The sequence below is a fragment of the Bos mutus genome, chromosome 1 (assembly GCF_027580195.1).
Source record: "Bos mutus isolate GX-2022 chromosome 1, NWIPB_WYAK_1.1, whole genome shotgun sequence".
Classification (NCBI taxonomy): domain Eukaryota; kingdom Metazoa; phylum Chordata; class Mammalia; order Artiodactyla; family Bovidae; genus Bos; species Bos mutus.
This window is the reverse complement of record NC_091617.1, coordinates 140,226,329-140,245,566: the sequence shown is the minus strand read 5'-3', so window position 1 is coordinate 140,245,566 and position 19,238 is coordinate 140,226,329. Positions and strand designations below refer to the sequence as shown.

Below are 19,238 nucleotides of genomic sequence, written 5' to 3'. Positions count from 1 at the left end.
AGGCCCCACTCCCTACAAATTTATGAAATCCCAGCACATCCAACCTACCACCTTGCCCCACAGGTCCTCATATGCCCCTCCCTCCAACACCCAACAAAATCAGTTACCTTTCAAAGGAACATTAAAAAAAAAAAAAAAGTTTAATTAGGTCCCATTTGTTTATTTTTGCTTTTATTTCCAATATTCTGGGAGGTGGGTCATAGAGGATCCTGCTGTGATGTATGTCAGAGAGTGTTTTGCCTATGTTCTCCTCTAGGAGTTTTATAGTTTCTGGTCTTATGTTGAGATCTTTAATCCATTTTGAGTTTATTTTTGTATATGGTGTTAGAAAGTGTTCTAGTTTCATTCTTTTACAAGTGGTTGACCAGATTTCCCAGCACCACTTGTTAAAGAGATTGTCTTTAATCCACTGTATATTCTTGCCTCCTTTGTCAAAGATAAGGTGTCCATATGTGCGTGGATTTATCTCTGGGCTTTCTATTTTGTTCCATTGATCTATATTTCTGTCTTTGTGCCAGTACCATACTGTCTTGATAACTGTGGCTTTGTAGTAGAGCCTGAAGTCAGGTAGGTTGATTCCTCCAGTTCCATTTTTTCTTTCTCAAGATCGCTTTGGCTATTCGAGGTTTTTGTATTTCCATACAAATTGTGAAATTATTTGTTCTAGCTCTGTGAAGAATACTGTTGGTAGCTTGATAGGGATTGCATTGAATCTATAAATTGCTTTGGGTAGTATACTCATTTTCACTATATTGATTCTTCCAATCCATGAACATGGTATATTTCTCCATCTATTAGTGTCCTCTTTGATTTCTTTCACCAGTGTTTTATAGTTTTCTATATATAGGTCTTTAGTTTCTTTAGGTAGATATATTCCTAAGTATTTTATTCTCTTCGTTGCAATGGTGAATGGAATTGTTTCCTTAATTTCTCTTTCTGTTTTCTCATTATTAGTGTATAGGAATGCAAGGGATTTCTGTGTGTTGATTTTATATCCTGCAACTTTACTATAATCATTGATTAGTTCTAGTAATTTTCTGGTGGAGTCTTTAGGGTTTTCTATGTAGAGGATCATGTCATCTGCAAATAGTGAGAGTTTTACTTCTTCTTTTCCAATTTGGATTCCTTTTATTTCTTTTTCTGCTCTGATTGCTGTAGCCAAAACTTCCAAAACTATGTTGAATAGTAATGGTGAAAGTGGGCACCCTTGTTTTGTTCCTGACTTTAGAGGAAATGCTTTCAATTTTTCACCATTGAGGATAATGTTTGCTGTGGGTTTGTCATATATAGCTTTTATTATGTTGAGGTATGTTCCTTCTATTCCTGCTTTCTGGAGAGTTTTTATCATAAATGGGTGTTGAATTTTGTCAAAGGCTTTCTCTGCATCTATTGAGATAATCATATGGTTTTTGTTTTTCAATTTGTTAATGTGGTGTATTACATTGATTGATTTGCGGATATAAACAAATGGGACCTAATTAACCTTAAAAGCTTCTGCACATCAAAGGAAACTATTAGCAAGGTGAAAAGACAGCCTTCAGAATGGGAGAAAATAATAGCAAATGAAGCAACCGACAAACAACTAATCTCAAAAATATACAAGCAATTCCTACAGCTCAACTCCAGAAAAATAAATGACCCAATCAAAAAATGGGCCAAAGATCTAAATAGACATTTCTCCAAAGAAGACATACAGATGGCTAACAAACACTTGAAAAGATGTTCAACATCACTCTTTATCAGAGAAATGCAAATCAAAACCACTATGAGGTACCATTTCACACCAGTCAGAATGGCTGCGATCCAAAAGTCTACAAATAATAAATGCTGGAGAGGGTGTGGAGAAAAGGAACCCTCTTACACTGTTGGTGGAATGCAAATTAGTACAGCCACTATGGAGAACAGTGTGGAGATTCCTTAAAAAACTGGAAATAGAACTGCCTTATGATCCAGCAATCCCACTGCTGGGCATACACACTGAGGAAACCAGAAGGGAAAGAGACACGTGTACCCCAATGTTCATCGCAGCACTGTTTATAATAGCCAGGACATGGAAGCAACCTAGATGTCCATCAGCAGATGAATGGATAAGAAAGCTGTGGTACATATACACAATGGAGTATTACTCAGCCATTAAAAAGAATACATTTGAATCAGTTCTAATGAGGTGGATGAAACTGGAGCCTATTATACAGAGTGAAGTAAGCCAGAAGGAAAAACATAAATACAGTATACTAACGCATGTATATGGAATTTAGAAAGATGGTAACGATAACCCTGTGTACGAGACAGCAAAAGAGACACTGATGTATAGAACAGTCTTATGGACTCTGTGGGAGAGGGTGGGAAGATTTGGGAGAATGTCATTGAAACATGTGAAATGTCATGTATGAAACGAGATGCCAGTCCAGGTTCAGTGCATGATGCTGGATGCTTGGGGCTGGTGCGCTGGGAAGGCCCAGGGGGATGGTATGGGGAGGTTGGGAGGGAGGAGGGTTCAGGATGGGGAGCATGTGATTTTTTTTAAAAGTAATAAAGAGAATTTAAAAAAAAAAAAAAAAGCTTTAAAGGAATTTGGGGAAGCAATGAGAATCATTTTATTAGATAGCAGGATGCTTAGGAAAGATTGAAAATTACCCAATTTTATCCATTTTTAAGGCTATAAAACAAGGATTATCAAAACTTTCAGAGCACCCATGTATCTCTGTGTGTCTAATATTTCTATCAGAGTCTGAATAAAGCAGGAAAAATAGCCCCACTGGTTTTTTTTCCCCCCTTTAAGACTAAAAGATACCCACAAGACTACCTCCGTTGGTACCAGATCCAGCTACTGGCAGTCCGGCCCCACACATCTGCATGGAGAAGATATTGGGGATTTTTGCTTGTGCCACGAGGGAATCAAAGAAGGTCTCCAGAGAACTTGAAGGCTGCAGAAGGAGCAGGGAAACAAGGCAGCTGATTAAGGACTCCAGGGTAGACAAGGGGTCCCCCTGTGCAGGGGCCAGGCATGGTGTACAATATGGTGTTTCTTTCTATTTAATATTTTCAAGGTTAAGAAATAAACAAGCTCATGATTAAGTCCACTAATTTGGAAACTTCCAACAGAACTCTCTGTGACTTGGTATTTTTCCTTTTGGGGCAGTGTCTCTGCTGGGAAGATAAGATAGTATTTCCTGAAGCTGTGAAGTGGCTGCCCCATTTATCATCTGTCCACCTTGTGAGGCCAGTGTGAGAAGATGCAGAAATGGGTTACCTAGGTAGGTGGTGGAATCTAATCTTAGACATTTTGGAGTAAGGAGAGAACAGGGTCTCCAGGAGCTGCCTTTGCAGCTTCAGGAAAAGTTTTTTTTTTTTTTTTTTTCCCTACCCTTTTCAGTCATAGTCGTCCATCATGCAAATGACAGATGCCTGACCCAAGGGAACAGTTCACATCCCAGACCCTGGGAGGAGGCTTAGCTCTGCTGGCTGTCTGCTGAACTCTGGTGACCAGAAAAGGAATAATGCTACTGTTGTGATCAGAAAAGGAACGATGCTATTGTCCTGCAGTTTACAAAGCCCATCACTCCTCATTGCCATATGTCAGTAACATCCTCTGTGCCTCCTTACATGTAACCATGCCTTCAGAGAACAACCCCATTTCTCTAGAACTGAAAAGGAAGGATAGTCTGTGAACAGGTCTTAGCTGCGGGAGCAGAGGGGGGTCATAGGTGCTGGTGGTGAGGAAAGAACGTCATAGATCCATGTCTCCATTTTGGCTTTGACAACTGGGAGAGATTAGAGTTTGTTACTATGAATGGTTTGTTCTTGATGAAAACTCAACAATTGTAGCAGCTTAGATGCTCCAGGTATCTTCTGGCCATCCACAGTAAATATAGGGAAGGATTATTTATAATCTGTAGGAACTGAAACTCTAATTCTGGAGGCAGTGACAGTAGTGTGATCAGACAGAAACCTTCCTATTTATTTAGCTCCTTCATATCTGGCCTCCTATCGCTTCTTTCCCAGCCTCTGTGGATTCTGGCAGAATTTGGCCCAATCCCTCTGTGTAATTGTAGCCTAAACACTTTGTGTATGGGTCAAGGAAGGAGACAAAGCCCCCTCTAGAAACCAGGTTGGGTCTGGTGATGACCCAGCCTGTGTCTGCCTTCATGAGAAGCAGCCAGGAAAACACTGCCTGGAATTGAATCCTGGCTCCACCCCTGACCTGCAAACTGTGTGACTTGTCCCTTTGTTTCCTTATCTGTAAAATGGGGATCACAGTCACATCCCAGAGCTCTTCCGGGGCTTAAATGGGTCAGTACATACAGAGTGCTTGGAAAAGTGCCCGGTACATGCGACAGGATCTATTATTATTGCACCAAGTCATTCTTCAGCAGGACTTAGGATCCCTTTAAGGTTTAAAAGCACACAGTTGCCCAGGACCAGTAGAGAACCTGATTCAGCAGGTTGAGACCCTGCAGGTGGCCATAACCACATCTTTGGTGAGGGAGCAGATAGCATCAGCTGGGGGCCCCTGCACACTCTGACACCCCGACTGGGTGCTCATGGAATCTATTTCAGAAATGTCTTTGGGCCACCAACCCAGACCGCCCTGCCAGTCCTCTTTCTAGACATGTTCCACTTCCTGTAAATCCTGCTTTGGTCTCCCCTAACCTAGGAACATGAAGCCAATTGTTGGCCACCTTGGAATCTCATAGATGAAAAGATAAAAGGTCTTTTGGGGAGTCTGGACATCTCAAAAAACCCGAAGCAGTCTATTCTTGAGGAAGTTTCATGTATTATTAATTCCAGATAATTTAGCTTTAAGGTACCATCTCCCAAATAATCATCAAGTCAATCATATATCTTTTATTTTTTAAGTCACAAGAAGAAACATGTAGTCAATTGTCAGTGAAAAGTATTTAGAAATGGAAGTTGTTACAAGTCTGGGAACTCATATTAAACTTTCCTTACGGTTGTCATTCAGTCGCTAAGTTACGTCCGACACTTTGTGACCCCATAGACTACAGCCTGCCAGGCTCCTCTGTCCGTGGGATATCCAGGCAAGAATACTGGAGTGGGCTGCTTCTCTAGGGAATCTTCCAGACTCAGGGATTGAACCTGCGTCTCTTGCATTTCAGGCAAATTCTTTACTGCTGAGCCACTTGGAAAGCCCAATGGTGCCGAGCTCTAAAGTCCATCTGGGCTCTTCAGACAGGACTCTGTGCTCCGACAGTCCTCGGCAAGGGGTAAGCCTCTCTAACCCTCTGCCCACACGACTACCGTGAGCCTATGAAGTCTGCCTTCTGGGGAGGTCCTGAGACTCCACGGAAGGACATCTTGTAATGGTCTCGGTCCAGGGGTCAGGGTTGTTCTTTCTCCTTAAGAAACTACAGTGTTGGGAAATGCCCCCGTGTCCCCCCACCTCATTGCCTGCATCACTTGCTAGTAAACTCGAGCTGGAGAAAACATCCTTCCAGAGAGAAAACAGGACTTTCTACACCCACAAGTCTTTGTTTCACATTTAGCGCTGGCTCAAAGCCTGTCTGAATAAGGAGAAGCCAAGCCAGGGTGCCTGGTTACAGGCCAGGAGGGGTGACCTCTCCTCACGTGTACACTGACCCACCCTGGCCTCTCGGGGCCCAGGGGTCACACTAGGGTTGTCAGATCTGCCTGCCCCTGGCATCTTTTCCTTCCCAGCCCACCCCCATCCTCCCACATATGATCATTGCTTCCTTTGGGTGGACCAAGGACAGAGAATTGTGCTCTTTCCCTGTTTTGTGATGGTCCTGATGCTGATGAGAGTGAGGTTTCACCGTCTCTCCTCAAAGCATCGCTGCTTCGACTGGCTGGCGATCCCCAGGGTGTGCCTGCAGGCATCTGGGCCCCAGTTCCAGAGGGAGGGGAAAGCAGTGTCATGCTCCATGCCTGGCGGGACATCTCTTCCTGTGGAGTTTCCACTGTCACCCTGAACCTCCTTCTTTATCAATATTATTTTTTAAAGAAATTTTTTGGCCATGCTGTGTAGTGTATGGGATCCTAGTTACCTGACCAGGGATCGAACCTTCATCCCCTGCATTGGAAGTCCCCTTTATGAATTTAATAAATGTGTTTTCTCTTAATCCTGCCCTAATAAAAACTCCTAAACAAGCACCACCATCAAAGGGATTCAGATTCTGTTAACATTTGTCAACTATACAAGTAAAATAAACAGAAAAAAACAAATGAAAAACGCTATGCCATGGGAATATCTTACGGGAAGGCTCAAAGAATCTTGCCATTTACCTTAAATTTTCAAAGTGCTTAGAGGTCTAATCAATCATGTGAACACTGGTCTTTCAACCATGTGATTCTCACTGACTGTCTTGGACAGCCTGGACCCCTCTGCTGGCCCCTCCAGTGACTGGTTGCAGAACTTTGTTCCATCATTTGATGTTCGTAGACCCACCCATCATTCTTACCTTGGCCAGGGTAGCATAAGCCAGTCCAAGTATCCCATTCCATCTAATCCCAGGCAGAAAGAAATTCTCTGACTCAAATATGGTGGCGATGTTGACAAGAAAAGAACTGTTGAAGCCTTTGGGGATGGTGACCACGTCCTCCCCAACGAAGCCCGTCCAGCTCCCCTGTGTGTACTTCACAGTGACATCAAAACCCTTGGGGCGGTACGTGCTGGACCTGGAGAAAGAGAAGAGGCCTTGTGTCCTGTGCTCTGTCCACCTGCTGTTGTTCTGACAACACAGCCGTCAAGACAGCCGCTCTAAGCAAGGAAGGTGTGCATCAGCAATTCTTCCCGAGGAAGAGTCCTCATGCTCACAAGGCATGATTTCCCACAACATAATCACTGACATTTGGGCAATGACCTTTTCTGTGCCATCTGTGAGGGAGTACTGGGGTCTACATGTAACCCGAGTTTAACTTCTTGCTGAGCCCACGTATCCCCCGTAAGTCAGGTGTTGTACTTAACTGGAACGCCACAACCAAGTGTGGGTCCGCCTGTCCCTCCGGCTCTGGGGGGCACTGCACTGCTGCTCTGTGACACAGGGAGGGGCCACCAGCCCCAGAAGGAGGGCCAGTAGCTTGTGCCCAAAGTGGCTGCAGGCTCAAATTCATACAAACGGCCAGTGTGATGAATAAAAGTCAAGTCACACCCCCCCAACACCAGGGCCAGCCCTCCTCAGGGCCCCTGTGACCTCTTGGCGTCACAGGTTCCTTCTCAAGGCCATCCATCTGTCCCCAAGCTGATTATCCCCATATCAGAAGGGTGACCTTAATGACAAGCTGGGATACAAGTCACTGTGATAACCGCACAACACTTAAAGGTAAGAGATACTGAGACAGAATAACATGAACAAGACCAGACAACGGACAGGGAAAATGGAAGCCCTGCTCTTGGGATTTCAGAGACAGACAGTAAACAAATGAACACCTAGAATTTCAAGCAACGATAGAGTGATGAGAGCCACCCAGGGAAGAGAGCGGGTGAGGGATAGAAGAGAGACACGGTGGTCACAGAGGCTGCTCTGAGACTGACATTTATGTAAGACCTGCGGGAAGACAATAAGCTATGGGACTTTCTGCAGGGGGACGTCCTGGAGAGAGAGAGCAGCAGGTGTCAAGGCCCTGGGGTGTCCAGTCCTATAAGGTCATTCTCACACCCAGGTGAGCTTGACAATGCTGTTGGATTACAGGCCAAGGGACATCTCCAAGCAAATATCTGTGTTCAAACCATGGTTCCCTTAGGAAAACAATCACATTCCTAAGAGAAGTGTCCAACCACCAGTGGGATCATTGTAAATGGACCTGTTTGTCTACAATTTTCACTTTAACATTCAATCTCTGAACATTCATCTATGATAATAAGTCTTTGCTGTAGGGTTATATGACCTAGTATGGTACTGTTGGGAAACAGAGAGGAAGTTAAGTCACAGATGATATGAATTTTGGGGGGTACATGTTATAAACTTTAAAAATGTTCAGTTCAGTTCAGTTCAGTCGCTCAGTCATGTCTGACTCTTTGCGACCCCATGAATCGCAGCACGCCAGGCTTCCCTGTGGATCACCAACTCCCGGAGTTCACTCAGACTTATGTCCATCGAGTCAGCGATGCCATCCAGCCATCTCATCCTCTGTCGTCCCCTTCTCCTCCTGCCCCCAATCCCTCCCAGCATCAGAGTCTTTTCCAATGAGTCAACTCTTCGCATGAGGTGGCCAAAGCACTGGAGTTTCAGCTTCAGCATCATTCCCTCCAAAGAAATCCCAGGACTGATTTCCTCCAGGATTTCCTGGTTGGATCTCCTTGTAGTCCAAGGGACTCTCAAGAGTCTTCTCCAACACCACAGTTCAAAAGCATCAATTCTTCAGCACTCAGCTTTCTTCACAGTCCAACTCTCACATCCATACATGACCACTGGAAAAACCATAGCCTTGACTAGACGGACCTTTGTTGGCAAAGTAATGTCTCTGCTTTTCAATATGCTACCTAGGTTGGTCATATTAGGTCTATTTAATTCAGTAACTGCATTTCTGAGAATCTGACCCTAAGGAAACACCCATGGTGCAAATGGAGATTCATTAACAAAGACAGTTATTATGTTTTATTTATAGTAGAAAATAGCTGGAAACAACCTAAGTGCACAGTAAAAAAGGAAACAGTTTAGTAAATTATGGTACAGAAATATGAATGGAATATTATGTAGTATTGGAAAATGATGTTGACTAAGACATTTTCAATGACAGAGAAAAATTAAGATAAAAGGAACCTTTGTATATGTGGCACAATCTTCTTCAAAAAAATTATTACACTCAGATACTAACAGGGCTACCTCTGGGTGGTGGGGTTTTGTGGCGGGGAACTCTCATTCTTGTGGTTGCTACTGCTGGTAAGTCACTTCATGTCCGACTCTGTGCAACCCCATAGACGGCAGCCCAACAGGCTCCACCGTCCCTGGGATTCTCCAGGCAAGAACACTGGAGTGGGTTGCCATTTCCTTCTCCAATGCATGAAAGTGAAAAGTGAAAGTGAAGTCGCTCAGTCGTGTCTGACTCTTAGCGACCCCGTGGACTGCAGCCTTCCAGATTCCTCCATCCATGGGATTTTTCATGCAAGAGTACTGGAGTGGGGTGCCATTGCCATTCTTGTGGTTAGGTCCTTCCATATTTTCTGCATATATAACTTTTATAATCAGGGGGAAAAAAGTATTTTTAAAATGTCTGGCAGACACATTTTAGAGAAATTTAGTTTATTCTACCTCCATAATGGGATATGAAATACAAAGGATGTTTAATTTTAATGTTTTCTGACTATTTTAGCTAACTCCACCACAGTCTTAGAGAGCAGCACTAGGTGAACATTTTGTGTACACATGTCTTCTGACAACAGCAAGCACGGGCAGAAAAGTAAGCGTGAATGGACCCCAGGCACATGGAGTGCTAAGGAACCCATCAGAGATTACTTACAGAAAGCACATAGTCAGACCACTGAAATGCAGGCACTTGAGGACTGGTGTTTTCGTGCCAGGGCTGAGTGCCGGCACCAATTCAGTGATGCCTGGCACACAGCAGGGGCTGCACACATTAGGTTGAAAAGCAATGAAAATACTGAAATGTCAGTCCTTTCTGACAATTTAGGGTCATTCTTCAAGTTCAAAACATTAGCACTATTGCTAACAGAAGAGGCTGGTTATTTTGAAAGACCTAGAGAATACGGTCCACCGCAGGGCTGGTGAGCTTCTCTAAAGAAAGTAAATGTTTCAGCTTTTGTGGGCCACGTGATCTCCATTTCACCTACTCTGTTCTGCTAGAGAAGCAACCAGAGGTGATATATTAAACAAACATGTGTGGCCATGTTCCAACAAAACTTTACTTAGGAAAACAGGCGGCAGGCTGGAGGTAGCCTGCCAGCCCTAATATACCAATTCTTCATCTAGAAAATCAGTTATGCCCACCAAACAGTCTATAGTGCCATGACTTTCTTTTGAGAAGTTGTTTTTTTTTTTTTAATTTTTAGTCTGTTGTGCTTAGTCGCTCAGTCGTGTTCAACTCTTTGCAACCCCATGGACTGTAGTCTGCCAGGCTCCTCTGTCCATGGGGATTCTCCAGGCAAGAACACTGGAGTGGGTTGCCATGCCCTCCTCCAGGGGATCTTCCCAACCCAGAGATGGAATCCAGGTCTCCTGTATTGCAGGCAGGTCCTTTACCATCTGAGCCACCAGGGAAGCCTGGTGAGCCCACAGAAAACTCATTAGAATTTGCTGAGGTCACTGAGAAGAGCATGAACCAGGCTGCCCTTCTAACCAGGCTGCCCTTCTAGGCAGAATGTCCTCTGCAGTGTACTGACCAGTTTGCTATTTCCCTCATGGGTGAACATTCTGGATACTCTGGTGCCACTTACAAAGATGTGGGAGGCAGCTGGAGTTACGCTGTCTGGGGTCAAATAGCACTTCAACCACTTAGGAGCTGTGTGTGACTCCAGGCTAAGTTATTTAACTTCTCTATACCTCAGTCTCCTCCACCGAAAAGTAGGGACAAAATAGCACCACACTTCACAGGGTTAATTCTAAGGATTAAAAGAGTTAATATTATAAACCATTTATTGTTTGAATGAATATATTATCATTATTTAAGGTGTTTTATTTTCAAACTTAAAATTTTTATTTTCTATTGGAGTTGATTAACAAAGTTTTAGCAGTTTCAGGTGAACAGCAAAGGGACTCAGCCATACATATATATGTCTCCATTCTCTCCCACAGGCTTCCCTGGTGGCTCAGATGGTAAGGAATCTGCCTGCAATGCAGGAGTCCTGGGTTTGATCCCTGGGTCAGGAAGATTCCTTGGAGAAGAGAATGGCAACGCACTCCAGTATTCTTGCCTGGAGAATTCCATAGATAGAGGAGCCTGGTGGGCTTAAGCCCATGGGGTTGCAAACTAAGCAACTAACACACACACACACACACACACACACATTCTCTCCCCAAACCCCCCTCCCATCCAAGCTGGCACATAACATTGAGCAGAGTTCCCTGTGCTATACAGTAGGTCCTTGCTGGTTATCCATTTTGAATATAGCAGTGTGTACATGACCTTCCCAAACTCCCTAACTATCCCTTCCTCCCGGCAACCGTAAGTTCGTTTGCCAAGTCTGTGAGTCTCTTTGTAAATGATTTAGAACAAAAGCCCAGAACACAGCAGGTACACAACAATAGTAGGTGCTATTATCATAATTGTCTAATCACTTGCTACCTTTATTCAATCTACGAGCTGCTATTAGAAAATGTAAGCTTTTTTCCTAGAAAATGTTTCCTATAATCTTTCTCAATATCCAAAACTGTTTCACTGTGAAGTCCAACAACCTCCAGGAAAAGGGGGCAAGTCTCAGGTAAGACTTGGCTGAAATGGTGCAGGGACGGGAAGAGCCTTCCAGGTTTCTAAAAGATGGAGTTCTTCTGTGTTCTGGACCAAGGCTGTCCAATAGAGCTTCTGCAATGACAGGAATATTCTCTATTTATGCTTCCAATACAGTAGCCACAGGTGGCTCCAAAGCACCTGAAATGTGATTGCAGATCTTCCCCAATGGGGTTACATCCCGATACACCTATTGTAAATTGAAATTATCATTAGGTTGAAAATGCATTTAATGGACTGAACCTTCTGAACATCTTAAGCTCAGCCCAGCCTACCTTAATGGTGCTCAGAACACCTACGTTAGCCTACAGTTGGGCAAACTCATCTATCACAAAGCCTAGCTTATGATAAAATGTTAAATATCTCCTCTAATTTACTGATTACTAAATTGAAAGTGAACAAAGCAGAATGTCTGTCTGGGTCCTCACGGCTGTCAATATATCAGTTGCTTACCCTCATGATCACAGGGCTGACAGGGAGCTTTGGCTGCTGTTTCCCAGCATCACGAGACAGGATTGTCCCCTCCTGCCAGTTTTGGCAGAAGCAAAATTCAAAATGCAAACACTTCTGACTAATGCTATGTAGGAAGAGTCACTAGGGAGGGCATGCCTTCTCAGTAAAAAGATGGCCACTTTAGGAGGAATGTTCTTGCCTCTTGTTACTTGTTAGCCTCCTATCTTCCTGCTGGAAATGTATATGTGATATCTGGAGGGGCATCAGCTATCTTACCACCATGAGTTTCCATAGAATTGGTGGAACAAGTCCATTGAAAGTGGGATAAAAAGCACCAAACTTGGATTTTAATGTTGCATTGTCCAATGATTGAACTTGGATTTAGCTTCTACGACAGTGATTACCAACTAGAGGCTGTTTTGCCTTCCGGGTGACATTTGGTAACGTCTGGAAACATTTTTGGTTGTCACAGCTGTGTGAGAGGGAAGCTTCTGGCATCAAATGGAACAGAAACCAGGATGCTGTAAACATTCTCAAATGCACGAGACAGCCCCCGACAATAAAGAATCACCCAGCCCAAAATGTCAGTAGTGCTGAGATTAAGAAACTCTGGTCCATAGGTCTCAATTTCTTTAATGTTAAATAAAAGAATTAAAAACAAATTCAAAAGTCAAAGTACAGGTTCTACTGAATGTGTATTGCTTTTGCACCATTGTAAAGTTGAAAGCTAATTCAAACCATCTAAGTCAGGGACCATCTGGATAGTTTGACTAAAGAATGAGCCTGTATTTAACATTAATTAATTTAAATTTAAATAGCCACTTGTGTCTAGTAGCTACCCTTGTAGAAAGCACAGTTGTAGATAATGAGAGAAAAAAGTAATTCTTAGCTCATATTCCCTGGGCTCCTCGAACTCAAAGAGCAAAAACCCCAGAGATGAATTGCAAGCAGCTCTGAATGTTATTAACGCGTAGGTTTCAGCACTAGACCTAAAAACTACGCATTCCTCCATGTTTATGTCCTAACATCCCACCTCTTGGCACTAAAATGCTTTGGTTCTCAGCTGTTTTGGACATTAATTAACTATAACGAGAGTGAACCCCAGACATGCTCCTTTTTTGCAGCATCCATTCTGGGTGTGTATAAACAGCCATTCATCAAGGATGTGAGTAGCTAGCAAAGAGTCCACCCACAGCCACAGAATCACTTCGAACCAAATTCAGGAGACTTTCTGACTCTAATACAAGTCTGAAGGGAACGCAGGCTTGAAAAATGAAATCAATCAAACTGAGAACAGAAGAACCACAGAACATTTTATTAATTTAAAGAAACCCATTTTGTTTTCAGAACATATACAGGGAGGAGGTGGGAGGGCAGAGATCAAAAGAATTGAATCCTTCAGTCGACTCTGGCTCCCCCAAACCACCAGCCCCCAAGAGAATGTTAAGTCGCCTGGAAAATTCTGCCTGAGACCTCCCTGGGGGCCTTCTGCACATTTCAGAATTTGGACTCTACCTCAGGGATAAGGGACTTGGACCAGGTGACCAGATACCTGTCTTATTCTTCCAAGGTCTGGAAGTGACCATGTCAGAGTCAGTGGGGCCACTCACCAGCCCAGGGGCTTCTGCTCACGCCGGAGGGTCGTCAACATACTCAACAATGGCAAATGCTTCAGGGCCCCAATATTGCAAGACCCCTCCTGGACAAACTTAAGAAGTTATCTAAATAATCAAGAAAAATGTGTGTCATCATCAGATGGAAAGATGTAGCATGAGATCTCAAGGGCCTGGGTCAGCCTCCTTAAGGAAACAACCTGCTTAATTTTCTAATATCCCAACTCTACTCATAAGCATCAGTTGAAGACAAGAAATTGTTCTTTTGCCAGAACTACTCTGTGAACTGCATCCCAGATGGAATATAGGAGGGGGAGACATTTTAGTGAAAACATAGTTAATTTCTAAATAGATTAGTATAAGGTCAGGGGGATGAGTATACTGAATCTCTCATCAAGCCACTTGGATGGAGACTATTTTACTTGCTAAAAAAGAAGTACACCTAAAAAAATACATGATTGCCTTTTTGCTGTATAGTAATTCATTGGAACATTCACCACCAGGAAAAGAGCGCTTCTGATGGGACAGAGCTGCACAGATGACTGATGGTAGCCTGATGTCTGATTCCATAAATCAAAGAGATCTTGTCAAAGAACCCCAAGTCAAATCTCCAATTACTGGGACATGTTTCAGGAAGCGTTAAACCTGAATATCCAGAGACTGGGGGACTTGAATCAGAGGCTGACAAACCCAACCAGAAACCTTATTATAACTAAGAGAGATCAGAGGGACAAGCAAATACAGAAACATCACAAGGCAGCAAGCTGCATCTCAGAAAAGAAACCTTTGTCAAAAATTGAGAGAGGAAGTAGAACATTCTCTCGGCTTCCATCAAATACCATGGTGGAAAGTGTAGCTTAGGCCAACTGTAAAGTGAGCTGAAAGCATCAGGCAACTTACTATATAAATTATGTTCATAGTTCATATCTTAACAATAATGCATCTGTGTTGACATAAACCTATGAGAACTATTTAGGAAAAACAGAAGAAAGGAGAGAAAGGTTAGCACAAATCAAAGCAAGGATTGAACCTGCAAAGCACGTGTGTTTGTATTGGTGACAAATGCAGGTGACTGAATAGAACTTGCCTAAAACTCAAAATGTGATGTTTCAGTTAAGAAGAAGCCCAGGTGAAGAATGAATGCATGCTCAGTTGCTCAGTCATGTCTAACTCTTTGCAATCCCATGGACTGTAGCCCATCAGGCTCCTCTGTCCATGGGATTTCCCAGGCAAAAATACTGGAGTGGGTTGTCATTTCCTTCTCCAGGGTTCTCCCTGACCCCAGGATCAAACCCATGTCTCCTGCACTGGTAGGAGGAGACTAGATCTCTTTATAAGAAAGGCAGTATCAGGGCTAGAAGGCCAGAGCAGGTCATGTTTTAAGGTACTAAATAAATTTCAACAATACTTGCAAATGAGAAGGCAGGCTGAAGTCTGAATAACGGAGGTGCCAGTGGGGGCGACACTGACAAAGCAGGGGAGTCTGGGGCCTCCCCTGCATGTTGGCAGGTTCTGCTAGTTCTCTGTTTGCTCACAAAGGAGAAACATCTAGATGAGACCCTCAGGTGCTCAGAAAGCTAAGAGGGAGGCCCAATTCTCCTGTGTGGTTAGCAGGATGGCAGGGCTAGCCATCATGGGAGTCACGAATGTTCCCAGGAGTCTTCACATTAAATCAGGTGCAAAGGAGGCAGAGGAGCTCAGTCTTTAAGCATGAATGACAGGAGCCACCTGAAACCTGAACTCAAACCTGAACTCAAACCTGGCTAATAGGAAAGTTAGAAGGCTGTGTCCCACTAAGGCTGAGAGAATTATGGTTCAAGCCAGCAATGAGCAAAGTCAAAGGCAAATGAGAAAGAAGCCAGTTGTCTACCGTTGATTAAATATTGTACACATATTAAATGGCACTGAATGCAGTATTTGTAATGTTGACTAGTGTTTACCCTTGAATGCTTCCATATCTGCATCTGCATAGCAAACGGGTGCGTGCCTGTGTGTGGTTAGTCAGGTACTGTTTGTGACAACCCTTCGGCCTGCGGCCCACCAGGCTCCTCTGTCCATGGGACCTTTCAGGCAAGAACACCAGAGCAGGTTGCCATTCCCTTCTACAGAGATTCTTCCTGACCCAGGGATCAAACCTGCATCTCCTGTGTCTCCTGCATTGCAGGTGGATTCTTTACCTGTAATCAAGGAAACCCAGCAAAAGGGTAACTGGGTTGCAAGCACACTCTGACTTGTACTGACCACTGGCTGTGCTGTTTACCTGTTTATGAGCCCCTGGCTACCTTTTCCCACTCAAACTGTGGTTTGTCCAAATCCTCTGCCCCAAACAACCCCCTCCCCTCAACCACTTTATCATGGAACAGATTCTAGAGTCAGTCCAAACCTCTCATTTTTATTCATGTAGCATAGGAGGTCTGGGAACCAAGAAAATATCCACCCATGGTGTTAGATTTGCACATTTCAATCTAAAAGGTAGATATACACATTACTCGAACTTGGCTTCACTATGCTGTACTATTATTTTCTTCTATTGTATCATGTGTCTACAGATCTGTGATGGAAAACAAAACTGCTCTGGGGAGGAAACCTGTTAAAGATGTATCTGAGCTCCAAGGATGTCTGCTCTGTCTTATGGCAGGCAGAACCCCAGTAGGCATGGAGAAACTGGGAGAATGTATGGACCAGGAAGAATCTTGTAGTGGAAAAAATGGGGCCAAGATTGCCTCACGACCAAGATCAACATCTTCTACACAGTTTAATATAATTTGCATTTTCTAGGTATGCAGCTACTGTGTAGATTGAAGAAGGTAATCCTGTGGGGAAACTATACCAAGATTCTTCACTGATCTGGAACACTGACATCACTAAACCAAGCTGTTCTGGGTGTCTGATTCTCTTTTAATTCAGTTTGTCAGTCTGCACTGGGCACTGCATGGCCAGAGGGACGCTCACAGCCTCCTGCATCACCCAGCTTCACGTGACTCCTACCCAGCATGTTTACATATTGTGGTGCTGATCACCGCAATAAATTAATTCCTTTTACTCACCCCCAATCCCTGCAGATTGTGTCAGGGCATTTAGAATTACACGTGAAGATAAGTTTTATTACATTTGCATTTTGGTTCAGAGCGAACACAGCACTTACTATAAGGAGGAGCTCCCAGGGCTGAAGTTTGCAGACCTTTTGTCCTAGAAGCCTGAACCTGGTTCACTTTCTTGGTTCCCAGACCTCCTATGCTACATGAATAAAAATGAGAGGTTTGGACTGACTCCAAAATCTGTCACATGATGGAGTAGTTGAGGGGAGGGGGCTGTTTGGGGCAGAGGACTTGGATGAATCACAGTTTGAGTGGGGAAAGGGCAAAGGGTAGCTGGGGGCTCATCAGCCAGCCTCTGTTCCCTGGCTGCACAGCCCATGCCCCACTTCACAAGCATCTGAAGTCCCAAGAACAGCTCCAGGGCTTACATCTGTCTTCACAAAGCATCATGAGCCTGGAGGCGCACCTGGAATTTCGGTGATCAAAGGTTATCAACACACTGAGTCATAACCTAAGCTCCAAGTTCCTTGAAGGAGGGGTCCATGAAGCACCAGCCATCCCTCCCTCCAGCTGGACACACAGGTGGCCTCCTTGTGCCACCAAAACAAAGACCAAGATGCATGGGGGAAGAGATGGGCACTCCTGCCTTATTAATGCTGCTGGGGATTTGTTGAACCTCCCCAGTTGTTACTTTCTGTCCTGTGTTTCCTTTCTTTTTTTTCCCCCTCAAAAAAGATGGGGTTTATTCCCTGAAACAAAAGACTATGGGAAAAGAAAGTGGGAAAGGAAAGACACAGAGAGCACTGGTAGCAGGGAAATGTGACATGCTTGTTCACGAGCCTAAACAGTAAACCACGTGGCAGCTTACTGGTTTTATCTGTTGGGTCTAAATTTTAGGGTCATAAAAAATGGATATGAAATTAAAACATGCATACATTTAGGGCAGCAACAAGTATCTGGGGCAGAGTAACTCTGACCCCAAGGGCTCCTCCAGAGATGAACAGTGACACACACCAGGACCGCCCGAAGCTTCCTAGGGCTGAGTCTAGGGACCTGGACACAGAGCTGGCCTGGATCCAGACTTCCGTCCAGGCTCCGCCCTTTCTCACAGCCCCGCCCACAGCTGCCAGCTCAGAGCCCCGTCTCGGGCCTGAGTGCTCTGAGCTCACAGTGTGTTCTTTCCAAGTGATTCATGGGTTTCTCTCACCACAGAGACCTCCCAGCACAGACATGGTTTTAGCGAACCACACCTTGACTGACGCCACCAAACTTCAGGTGACACAAAGGTGGCTTTCCAAGCAATGCCAGGCTACTGCCCAGAACAGTCTCACACTCAGATCCAATGAGCCCTGCCCTGCTCAGGCCACCTCCTCGTGAGGATTAGGGGGGCTCAACAAATGTCTAAGGGTCATGAGCTTCCTGCAATTCAGGTCTGACCACAAAACATTCAAGTTTGACTTGAATGTCTATAAAGCAGAGCTCCTGAGAACACACCAAGGCTGTTAGGAGAATCCTGCAATGGATTCATTTGGAGTGGATGTACACTCAGCACATCAGGCCACACATGCACACCACACACAAATGTAAATACCACAATGTGCATGAACATACAGATACCCACACCTACACAGATGTGTACCTGTATACACAAATATACACACCACATGTGCATGTACACAGACACCTGCACTTACACAGATATATGCATCTATACACAAATATACACACCACTAAGTGTGTATCATATGCATACTAACTGTGAAGTCATATGCATGTACCCAGATACCTACACTTACACAGATATATGCATCTATACACAAATATACACACCACTAAGTGTGTATCATATGCATACTAACTGTGAAGTCATATGCATATACACAGATACCTACACTTACACAGATATATGCATCTATACACAAATATACACACCCTCATGTGCATGTACACACAGATGCTTACACATACACAAACATATACATATATTCATAAATATACACACCACTCAGTGCATCATGATGGTGTGGCCAGACATCCTGGAATGTGAAGGCAAGTGGGCCTTAGGAAGCATTACTAGGAAAAAAGCTAGTGGAGGTGATGGAATTCCAGTTGAACTATTTCAAGTCCTAAAAGATGTTGCTGCTAACGCGCTGCATTCAATATGTCAACAAATTTGGAAAATTCAACAGTGGCCACAGTACTAGAAAAGTCCATTTTAATTCCAATCCGAAAGAAAAAAAATGCCAAAGAATGTTCAAACTACTGTATAATTGTGCTTATTTCACATTCTAGCAAGGTTATGCTCAAAATCCTTCAAGCTAGACTTCAGCAGTACACGAACCAAGAACTTCCAGATGTACAAGCAGGGTTTAGAAGAGGCAGGGGCCAGAGATCAAATTGTCAACATTCATTGGCTCATGGAGAAAGCAAGGGAGTTCCAGGAAAACATCTGCTTCATTGACTATGCTGATGCCTTTGACTGTGTGGATCACAGCAAACTGTGGGGAATTCTTAAAGAGATGGAAGTAGCAGATCACCTGACCTGCCTCTTGAGAAATCTGTATGCAGGTTAAGAAGCAACAGTTAGAACTGGACATGGGACAACAGACTGGTTCCAAATCAGGAAAGGAGTACATCAAGGCTGTATATTGTCACCCTGCTTATTTAACTTCTATGCAGAGTACATAATGCGAAATGCCAGGCTGGATGAAGCACAAGCTGGAATCAAGATTGCCAGGAGAAATATCAATAA

General features: G+C 43.9%; 1 protein-coding gene across 2 annotated transcripts in view; it reads right to left on the bottom strand.

The window, feature by feature from the left end:
• Window positions 1–19,238, bottom strand: part of BACE2 (beta-secretase 2) — a 113,113-nt gene that overhangs the window by 47,969 nt on the left and 45,906 nt on the right. The window contains exons 3-4 of one of the 2 annotated variants that reach the window (XM_005893015.3): window positions 6,441–6,657; window positions 2,799–2,927 (exon numbers count right to left, since the gene is read on the bottom strand). In XM_005893015.3, coding sequence (XP_005893077.2) covers window positions 2,799–2,927; window positions 6,441–6,657 — 346 coding nt within the window. The remainder of the gene's footprint in view (window positions 1–2,798; window positions 2,928–6,440; window positions 6,658–19,238) is intronic. The other variant, XM_070376427.1, reaches the window with a different exon arrangement.